At 49.3% G+C, this 11,020-nt stretch overlaps 1 protein-coding gene across 3 annotated transcripts in view; it reads left to right on the top strand.

The window, feature by feature from the left end:
- Positions 1-11,020, top strand: part of Amotl1 (angiomotin like 1) — a 100,593-nt gene that overhangs the window by 85,050 nt on the left and 4,523 nt on the right. For all 3 annotated transcript variants that reach the window (XM_023709540.1, XM_023709539.1, XM_004626168.2), the window contains 3 exons: positions 3,443-3,633; positions 8,486-8,611; positions 9,616-9,842. In XM_023709540.1, the coding sequence (XP_023565308.1) occupies positions 3,443-3,633; positions 8,486-8,611; positions 9,616-9,842 (544 nt within the window). The remainder of the gene's footprint in view (positions 1-3,442; positions 3,634-8,485; positions 8,612-9,615; positions 9,843-11,020) is intronic.

The following is an 11,020-nucleotide window of genomic DNA, read 5'->3' as shown; positions in this document are numbered from 1 at the left end:
CACACTCACCGGACCTGGGCTAGGACTGGGTCTGGGGGTTCCCGGAACTGGGCAGAAATTCCTACTCGGCGGGCGGGGTGCGGGAGGTACGGTGGAGTGATGGGCGGTGGCCCGAGGGGGTGGGAGAGGGTCCGGCCCACGCTGCACCTGGGCTGGGACTGGTCCCACCGGCGCAGGGTAGCAGGAAGCTCTCAACACACTCACCGGACCTAGGCTAGGACTGGGTCTCTTTATCAATACTTCTTTATTTATAATATTTCCAATAAGTATATATCTTTCTATAATCAGAAAAAGTAAAGATGTTACTACTAAAATAAATACACAGTTACTTGAAATCATGAAGTTCACAGAATGAAGAATTTTTCACCATGCCATGTGGTGGGTGCTGTGAGGGCAGAGCCTGCCTGTGCTCCTGTCTAGGGCCTGTGGGTTAGTATGGGAGCAGCGTTGCCAGGGCCCCAGGGGATGCCTGGAGCCATTCTGGAGCACAGAATCATTTGAGAAACTGCTTTTCTGGAAAAGAATGCCCCAGAGGCCTCTCTGGTTTTCCAGTCACAGGAATGGTATGCACATGCCTGACCCTTTCTGGCGCAAACATGGGCAGCCTTGGGAAAGCTTCGCAGCATGTGCCACACTTTGCTGCTCTGACCCAGGGACAATGAGGCATTTGTCTGACCCCTTTAGAGCCACGCTGAGGTCACACTGTAGCAAAGCCCTGAGTCCTCTCAGTCCCCTTAAATCAGCAAGATCAGCCACCCTGACTCACCACCTCCAACAGGACGTCACTCTGAAGACACGTGAGAGGAGCTCTGAACGCTTGCTGGGTCTGCACCCACACAGGGCTGTGCCCTCAGCCTGATGTTGGGACACAGCTGAGTCCACTTGGTGTCCGTAAGAACACAGAGTCCCCAGTGAGCCCCAGGGAGGCTCCTAGGAGGTGCCCTGGACTCTTCCAGAAGCTTGGGACACAGGATAAGGAAAATGCCAGGGAATCCTATGTGGTTTGGGTGGCCTTGAATTCACTATGTAGCCTCATCTGGCCTTGAACTGGCAGAAGTCCTTGTTCCTCAGCCTCCTGAGTGCTGAGATTACAGGTGTGCACCACCATGCCCAACGCGCGTCTTATACTTGTATCTACCATGAAGGAACTGCATGAAGTGCCAAGCGCAGTGCCTGCCGCTTAGTAGTAGATTAAGAAGGCCTAGCTCTCACATAACTCTCACTGCCATTCTAATGAATGTCATTACCCCTCAGAGTCATTTGAAGACCTAGGGGCCCTGGGTCCCGACGGTCTTCACTTATCTCACTTTTCCAGTGAGGAAAAAAAGGCTGACAGAGATGTGGCTGATTCAAGAAGGAAAGATAGGTCAGGACAGTAAGATTGGCAGGAAGGAAACTCACCTGACAGCCCTTAGTATAGCATGCTGTCTTTGCTCTCTCATCGGGGATGGGTAGTATTTCAGAATCAGTAGAAATGTGGAGAGATGTGAGAAGCAAATCAGTAAGTACATGAAAAGGAGGGAGGGGAATTTGCATTTTTAAGAAGTCACAATGTTAACTTTTTTATAAAGAGCTCCAAATAATTTTACATCTTCCATGATAGTCCTATGAGAGGAGGTGGGAACGTTACAGAAGAGGGAAACGAGGCACAGGGACCAGGCCAGGGTCATGCAGCTCTTTCGGACATTCTTTGATGTGAACATGGAAGGCAAAGATTCCATGTGTCTTGGCCTCTTGTACGCCCAGCATGTGGTACATGCTCAGTAAATATTTGTACATTAGCTAAATGGGTTTCAGAAGCTCTCCTGTCAGGCCCTTGGTGTGACTTTTCTGACTAGCAAAATTACCCATTAGATCTTGGTTCTTATATACTTCAGTACTGAAATTAATGCATTTATTAAACAATGGATAATATTAGACTGGGGTTGAGGGCCTGTGAAGAGTTGTCATGATCTCATGAGAGGTCAAGAGGATTCTGCAGAAATAGCCAGCTGACAAGGTAGCAGAAAAGATTTAGATAGAAACTGGCAAGCATAGGTAACAGCTTAGTGAAGCCCTGGGAACTCTTTCTGGAAAAGTTTCTAAAAACATCGCCTTGTCATCTGTCTTCCTGCTTTAATCCATTTGGCTGGCCAGCTGGGGTTGGAGGCTTCCCATACAGGTCAGGTGAGGACAGAGATGTGCCGTCTACTCTATTCATATTAAATATTGCTCACTGTTAAGAGCATAAATATAATAATTTGTGTTTGGAGTTTTAAACACATTGAACAGAAATGTATGGTTTACCAAAAAGCCTTACGGGTCACTTTGCCTTCTTCTCTGGTAGGATTTATTCCATCAGCACAGCCCCAATCCCTAGCTGTTGCTCTAGATAATTTTCCAGCCCTTTTCCTAACTTTGGACTTCCCTGGTTCTAATGAAAGTGTTCAAATACCTCTCACCTTGCAACCAGCTCTTTTAAATCACATTTAAAATTTGTGATCACTGGAAAACACGAGGGAAGTGCAAGCTGCAGGATGTAATCAGCTGGAATGAAATCATTCTTTCCATGTGAAGCATCCTGGCTCCCACTCAGACAGGGCCCAGCACCCTGAGACACTGAGATTTTCTGTCTGTGCCGCCATGCTGAGGTCAGAACTCCTCCTGGCCCATCATCTCTTACATCATGTTCTTTAAAGAAATTGCATCCTCGAGTTAAAGGACATATCTGAAATGTGAATATCCTCAGCTTTTGAGTGTCCAGATAATAATCGCTTTATTTCCTCTTGCTGATGCAGATGAAGAGACTGAAAAATGAGCCGGCCTTGCATGAGAGATACTGTGCTTTCACAGGCAGTGTCTAATCTGCTTTTCATCCTCTAACAGGGCGGGTCTTGGTGGTTCTTGGCCCAGATCAGAGCCTGGAAGCTGGGAGCAGGCGTGTTTAGGGGGTCTCACTCCCACTTCCTCTGCCTTTCCTGTTCTCACCCAGTCTCAAGAAACATCTGAATCACGGCCCTGGAATTCTAGAGAAAGTGCCCCAGACCAGAAAACCACGGCTTATTCCTTTCTTGCTTTTGGTATTCAGCTGTACGACCTCAGACACGATACTGCTTGGCATGCAGCGTTCTTGAGCTGTGAAGCTAGACCTGGGTTGGAGTCATCATTCTGCTGCTGATTGTTGAGAGCAAATGAGCCACCAGTGTAGCCTCTCTAAAGCTTAGGGTTTCTTTCTGTAAACTTAGTACAACATTGTCTGTTGCAGAGCTGCATGAGTAATACAGAGAGAGCAACGCCGAGGCGAGGTGGCATGGTGTTAGGGTCCACTGCCTTCAGGTTGGACACGTTGCAGAGAGGGGTCTGGGGGGCCCCTGTGCTCTGTGCAGATAACAGTCAGACCTGGCTAGGGCGGTCCACCGTGCAGGCCACTGTGAGGATCCGTGTGTTATTTCTCCCTCTCCAGAAACATGGAAGTGGCCAGCAAGCTGGCATGCCAGAACACACTGCTCCGGCCCTCATGGAGCTGGTACGGGAGAAGGAAGAGCGGATCCTGGCCCTGGAGGCTGACATGACTAAGTGGGAGCAGAAGTGCCTGGAGGAGAGCACCATCCGGCACTTCGCCGTGAGCGCTGCCGCCACGGCCGCAGCTGAGAGGTGAGATGGAGAAGCAAGCCTGGAACGAGGACCAGCGTGAAGCGCCTGGGCCCGGAGAGGCTCAGACCATCCCTGGGGCAGGGTCGGCTGAAGACGGTGTTTAAGGGCTGCCTCGCTAGTTGAGTGATATAACAGTCCTAGAGGATAACTTAACTATAGGTGCTCTCCCTTTGCTTCCAGAATTTTAGTTCTGCATTTGTCTTATGGAAGGCAGCATGAGAGGCTGAAGAGTTACGTCCGACGATGGTCAGTCAGAGTTGTTTAAAATACCAGAACTTTTAAAACAGCTTGGAGTCCAAAAAGAGGAAACTCATTTAGCAAAGTACATCTACACAGTGGAATACTGTGTGATCTTTAAAAATGATGTCGGGGAAGAATATTTTAAGATTCTTTTAACACTGAGTCTGTTTCATGGCCTGGACAAGAACAGATAGTGCTCACAGCAGCCCGAGAGCACAGTTTTCCTCTTATCCTCTTTACAAACGAAGAGAACAAGCTTGACAGAGACACAGCGGTTGGTTCCAAACCCTGAGTCCAGCTTCCAAATAGCTGGTAGTTAGCAGTGAGCCATGAGTCAAGGAGTGAGCTGACTTAAAACCAGATTCACTTACTTTGTTCCAGTATCTTTTTTTGGTGAAACAGGGAATGGAACCAGATTCACTTACTTTGAGGTCGTTTTTTGCCACAGTCGGTGTTCGTTTGCCTCCATTGCCCCCCTGTAGGTACACAGCCTTATCCTGCTTGCTTGCTTTTTTTTTTTTTTTCCAGAACCAGGGGTTGAATTCAGGCACTTGCGCTTACCAGGGAAGCGCTTACTTTACTGAGCCATCTCCCTGGCCCCTACGCTTCTTTCAAAATTGGCTCAGTCTGCACCGGAATCCACAAAAGTAGCTCACAAAGGCTGTTCTCTGAAAGGGCAGGGCAGTGGCCTGGTCTTGGACTGAGGAGCCCCAGCGCAGGCGAGGCGAGTGGCAGGCCCAGCCCGTCAAGCCTCTTGCTCCTGTTCACACAGCATGTTTTTTCCCAGAAGTCACATTGTACATTTAATTTAGAGTTGTTTGAAATTTACCAAAGTTTGGAGTCAGTACATTTGGAGGAGATTCTCTAATATCAGTGATATAGAACCTTCAGATTACATAGGGGAAGTAAATATAACTCCCAATCTGGTAGATGTCTGACATGCTGAGTCCATATTCCAATGAAAGAATGAATTCTAAGAAACAATGGCAGTTAAGAGTAGGATTTTTTTTTTCTGTATTTAGTACAGGGTCTACAGGGTCTCACTATGTAGTTTGGACTCATAGTGATTCTTCTGTTTTCAGCCTCCCAAGTGCTGGGATTACGGGCAAGTGCCGCCACGCCCAGTCTCAATCGCTGTCTCAGTGTGCCCGCAGGCAGGGCCTGCACAGCATGCCAGGGTTGAACCCCAGCCACTGAACGAAGAGTAGCAAGTGTTGCTGAGGTCGGGGGTGGGGAGAGACTGGAGGGAACCTGAGTGGGTTGCATGGACCCTCTTCACAGAGGAAGTTTTATAGAGCAAAATCACGACATGGGTACAACATGGGCTAAAGTATGATTAATCAATAATATTATAAGTACAGCCACCTAGGTAATATTGATCCAATGAGAAAGCAGGTCATGTAGCAAGAGTATATGGAAAGAATAAAAAAATTTTCAGGAAAGACTAGGTCTGGAGGTCTTAGTCGCGCACTGAGGTGACTGGTGGGCATCTAGACTTTATTGGGCAGGTGTTACCACCTCTCTTACCCCTTGGGGAGGCAGGTGTGCACACCTGCTCACTGCATCTTTAGCTCGTGCTCTGGTCTCCCACAGGTGTGCCTCTCCCACAGTTGTATTGTGTTTTCATCTTTCAGTAGAATTACTTCTCTAGCCTGAGAAAGAGAGCAAGCATTGTGAAGTTGCAGAGGGGCTGGGCCCAGCACCACATCAGTGTGATTGCCCTGAGCGTTTTCTCCCTGTGTCTGGGCTCAGCCAAGATCACTGTGCAGGGAGCAGACATTTGTGTCCACAGCTTCTCCTTGTGTCGCTGACTGGCATGTGTCTGGAATAAGAATGTCCGCGTGTCACTGACCTCACGTGAAATGGAAATGCCAGCTCTGGACCCCGCCGCGTTCCTAAGGCCCCACTCTGGGTAAATGTGTTCCCTTGGGGGATGATGAAGGACCCTCATGAGTCATCGTTGGTCTGCCTTCTGCTGATTTATCAGATTAGATATCTGCTTGGGGTCCCGGGCCCTGAGTAGGCGAAGAGGACAGAAGTGCATAATCAGGGTTGGGGTGGACAGGGAGGCTGCCCAGGGAGGCTGGGAGGCGAGTAGAACCATGAAGACCCCAAACACAGTCACCAACCCTAGACTCTATCCCCAGCTGTGTCTACCATCCACTAGATAAGAGGAAATGGCTCATATCCCAGAGAGGAAATTCTGTGGGGCCATCCCCGCTGTACTGTTCTCCTTCTGTCCTATTTGGAGTCCTGCATGGATAGATGGACTCTTCTGTTCCTCCCTTTGCCCCCCTTTTTCTCAGGTATATTCATCAAGCATTTGATAACTCTCGAGACGCCTCCATTCCCTTTTTGGCCTATTTCCTCGCACCATCAGAGAGAGGGTGACACTCTGCGTTCAGAGGTGCTCAGCAATGTGGTGCCAACCTTAATAGCATTTCAGAGGAAGCTTCTGAAATCTAAGCATTATGGCCTGGGATTTGGCTCAGAAGTAGAATGCTTGCCTAGCAAGCTGGGAGCCGTGGGCTCGGTCCTTGGCACCAGAAACAAACAAACAAAAAGCCTCCCCTAAAAACAACTCAACCACAAAATACAGTAAAATCAAAAAACAAAAAGAAACAAGGCAGCTGCAATCGAAGCATTGCTTATCTGTTGATAATAAGGGGAGAGGAAGACGAAGCACTTCTTAGCTGATACCTAGATGCAAGGGGCTGCAAGTAAACTGGTGCAGTGACTGTGTCTACCCTTGAGTCCTGTGACTTTAGAGCTGCTGGTACACGTACCATGTTCATAAGAAAAGACCTTTGAACAAAGAATATAATTCTTACATACCAACTGTTTTTTTTTTCATCTCTACATATATTGATGTCATTGATCAGAATTTTTAGAGGTTGAGCTTGCTTTTTTATGTGTGAGGAGGTTTTCAAACTTTTTATAAATTACCACCTAATTGCACAATTATCTATCTAGTTGTGCTGCTATCCTTACTGGACAGTATAATTATAGACTTTTAAATTTGTCTCTGGTTCCATATGATTTTTCAAAAAAAAAAAAACTAGTTGAAAATGTTTTTAGTTACCAATACTGATGGTTTTGTATCCCATATGGTGAACTGATAATCATAAATGTGCTTAAAGCATTTTGTTTGCTTTCTGTATTACTTGAGTTTCCGATGCGTTCTCAGCCACAGACTGCATGTTGTGCAGCATACTCCTACACATGCTCCCTTCTTCACTGTCTTTATCTTTGTGCACCTTTGCTGAGGCCTTCATAAGCACAAATGAAACTTCCAAGGTGCTGAAGGAAGGCTAAGACTTCGGAGTTGGGCATCTTTGAATTTGAATCCCCTTACACCATTCATCAGTGGGTATTCTTGGAAAAGTCACCTAAGCCTCTGAACTGGGCATAGTAATACCTATTGCACACATAAGAGCTAAGTGAGGGGGCCGGGGAGATGGCTCAGTAGAATAGCACTTCCCTGGCAAGCTCAAGGGCCTGAATTCAATCCCCAGTTCCACCAAAAAAAAAAAAAAAAAAAGAACTAGGTGAAAGGAGGGCCGGCCTGATAGCTCAGCGGACTAAACTGCCTGCTCAGGCAGATGCAGCAGCTGGGGCTTGATCCCCGGCGTGCTCAGGCAGATGCAGCAGCTGGGGTTTGATCCCCGGCGTGCCGTGCCAGCCAGGCCCATGGCACATGCTGAGACCGTGAATGAGACTGGGCGTGGTGGCGCGTGCCTATAATCCCAGCACTGTGGAGGCTGAAAACAGGAGAATCACTACACATCTGATCTGTGTATTGAGACTAGTAGACCTTGTAGACCCAGTAGACCCTGTCCTAAATACAGAAGAAAAAAAAAAAAAAGAATTAAGTGAGAGTGTTGAGGTTTACGGTCCTGACAGAGCTCTTGCTTAGCGTGCTCAAGACCCTGGGTTTGTGCTTGAGCACTAAAAGCAAAAAGAAAATGAGAATTACGTGTGAGACCATGTATACTGAGCTGTATCCAATGCACAGGAGTATCCAAGGAGTTATCAAACCCCCATTTTACTATAAAATACCAAAATAGTTTCTGCAGCAGGGCACCGAAGTAGGTCTTATGATTAGAAAACAAAACAGACCAAAAATTAAAAGTCGAAACACCAACAAGTATAATGATGATAAAAGTATTCGTATGCCAGTAGATTAAAACTGTATATTTTAATCTAAATGATATATTTTCAACATATCACATAGCTTAATACGTGATGTTGTTAGTAGAAGAGTCAGGGAATTTTGATTTTTGAATTTTATCTCGTTTTCCTTAGCTACTATCTTAGGTAAGTCAACTTTAAGAAAGCAGTGGCCGGGGCGTAAGACAGGGGCTGAGTAGAGGAGCTCTGGAGCGCGCTTTAGCAGTGTCCCTTGGGTGCGTCTCCATAAGCCTCCGCACCACTATCCACGTCACCATCCAGTGAGGGCGGCTGAGTAGGAAGCGCAGACAGTGGTCTCCTGGAGGGAGGAGGGGCACGGGCAGATCTCCGCTCCAGCACAGTCCTGGCCTCTCCATTCTGAATCCGTTTGCATGGAAACCAAGAAACCTTCCTGCAATCAGTGCCTGTCCTGTGTTTCCAGGGACACCACCGTCATCAACCACTCCAGGAATGGGAGCTACGGGGAGAGCTCGCTGGAGGCCCACATCTGGCAGGAGGAGGAGGAGGTGGTGCAGGCCAACAGGAGGTGTCAGGACATGGAGTACACGTAAGTGACGGTGCCACTGTGACAGCTGGTGTCCATGTGCTGGTAGGGCCCCCGCTATGCTCACACAATGGCCCTGTGAGGGACAGTTGTTTCTCTGTCCTGGCCAAGGACTGAGCTCTACGACTCCTCACACTGCCCTAGGAAGGGAAAGGTTCTCGGCTGAGCCTGCGGTTTCACTCAGCTGAGGGCCAGCGTTGCAGCTCCTGGGGATCACTGCAGGTCAGTGTAGGCTTTGAGAGCAGGCGGAATCTGACGACAGGAGATCTAGATGCCCGCAGCAATTGTGGGCATCTGTCTCTCACCTTCTAAGCCTTGTAAATGGAAAAAGAAAACCATCATATCCCAAAGACCCAGAGAGTTCTAGCCAGAGTCTGTGTTCCGGCCAGAGAGAAGCTTGCTTAGCCAGTGCACTCTTCTGATGGCCTGTGCACGACTTCCAGCAGACTTGTGACGTCATAAGACAAGGCTTGCTGCTGACCTCCTGAGGCTGTGGAGCCCTGGGAGCCCTGAGCCTCCTAGGTGCGCAGGTGTGAGACGGGGCTACCTAGTGAAGCCATTCGCGCTGCTGTGAGAGCCTGAAAAGAACACATTTGCTCATTCTCACTTTTGACCATCTGTGGGGGATAATCTTCCAGAGAACCTGTCCATCTCTTCATTTTTCCTTCAGAAAACGGAGAAATGGAGTCAGGTGGTGGCTTACCCTGTTTGTCAAGCCTCACGGCTCCTGCACTCTCTTCTCTCTCCTTCCCCAGTGCTGGACTGGCTCAGCGTGGGACCCTGAGCAGCCTGGAGCAAGAGGTCCTTAGTGGTAGCCACGGTCCTTCTTACTACCTCCCTAAAGTCCCAGAATCTCCTGAGGTGCCCGCGAAGACACACCTTATACAGTTTGGAGACTGTGCTGCCGCCCCACCCGCATTCACCGAATGAAATTTCTCCTGAGAGAAGTGCTTCAAGTTTGTCTAACCAAATAGCTTTTTATGGGTCTGTTTTGTTCTGTTTTACAGTATTAAAAATCTACATGCCAAAATCATAGAGAAGGATGCCATGATTAAGGTGCTGCAGCAGCGAGCCCGTAAAGATGCTGGCAGGGCGGATTCCTCAAGCCTGCGGCCAGCACGCTCTGTCCCGTCCATCGCAGCGGCCGCTGGGACTCACTCCCGCCAGACCTCACTTACCAGCAGCCAGCTGGCTGAGGAGAAGAAGGAAGAGAAGACCTGGAAGGGCAGCATCGGTGAGCCGCGCTCCTCCTGCAGGCTGGGCTCTGGAGAGCGAAGCCACAGGGCAGAAGAGGCAGCCTCCCTGCCACACGTAGCACTCAGTAGCTCCTGGCCTTGGTTTACCCATGTGTGAAATGGGTGCACAAATCATGCTGTGGCTGTGGAGCTTAGCGGGACGCGGGGAAGCCCTACAGGTCTCTGCCAACAGAGCGTGGCTGGCTCGTGTCACCACTGCTGCCGACGCTGTCAGAATTCGAGGTAGTGAAGTGTCCTGATAGACATGCTTCTGTGTCAGACTGCCCTAAAGTAGTGGTACGGCTGCTTGGCCTCCACCTCCACACCTAGGAACGGGACTGTGGCTGCCCCACTTTCCCCAGGGCGTTAGGCCAGGTGAGATCGGGAGGGAAATACATGGGAAGAAACTGCGTGGAAGGGGCGGTTGGTGGTAGGCTTCACCGTACTGCTTCCCAGCAGAGTTTTGAGAATTTCTCACCCATGGTCTTTCTTCATCAGGGTGGGTTTTGGCGCTTAGTGAGCTGGACCGGAAGGAACCAGCAGTGTCTACACACACAGGCACACGTGTCCTCCGCGCCTCCCGTGCACTCGGCCAGCTCCAGGAGTCTGGCCTTTGATGCATGTCCCTGGCGCACCGTTTTGCTTCTTCACTGAGCCCAGAGCCAGGCTTCCCCAGCATGGGAGCTCAGAGAAGCCTGGAGGCTTTGTGCCAGCAGGCCGAGAGCTACTGTGTGACAGGCAGAGCTAGGGATCAAAGGCTCCAGCCAGAATCTCTGCATGAAGCTCCTCTGCCCTCAAAGGAAATGCACTTCAAAGAGGATGCATGTGGACAGCAGCTGGGAACATCAAAGCCCCTCCCCGGACACTAGCCTCCAGCCTAGGTAGAAGACAAGTGTACAAAATATGCTGGCTCTGAAGGGAGCCTCCCTGGGAGAAGCCTGTTTGTGACAAGCCTTGGAGCAGCCCTGCCTGGAGTCTGCCTATGCCCTAGAACTTAGCAGTTCTAAACCAGACCTAGGAACTGTGGACTTGGCCTGAATGAGGAGGTGCTATGTTGTCTACACCTTCATTCCCCTTGTCATTGTAGTTGGTATTCACATGTCAGAAAAGCAGTACAGGACCCTGAAGAGCAGGCAGGATGCTGAGGAGCAGGCAGGACACTGAGGATGCAGGCAGG

This window comes from Octodon degus, unplaced genomic scaffold (assembly GCF_000260255.1).
Source record: "Octodon degus isolate 3935 unplaced genomic scaffold, OctDeg1.0 scaffold00012, whole genome shotgun sequence".
NCBI lineage: Eukaryota > Metazoa > Chordata > Mammalia > Rodentia > Octodontidae > Octodon > Octodon degus.
The sequence above is the reverse complement of the archived record's forward strand: the minus strand, read 5'-3'. Positions and strand labels throughout refer to the sequence as shown.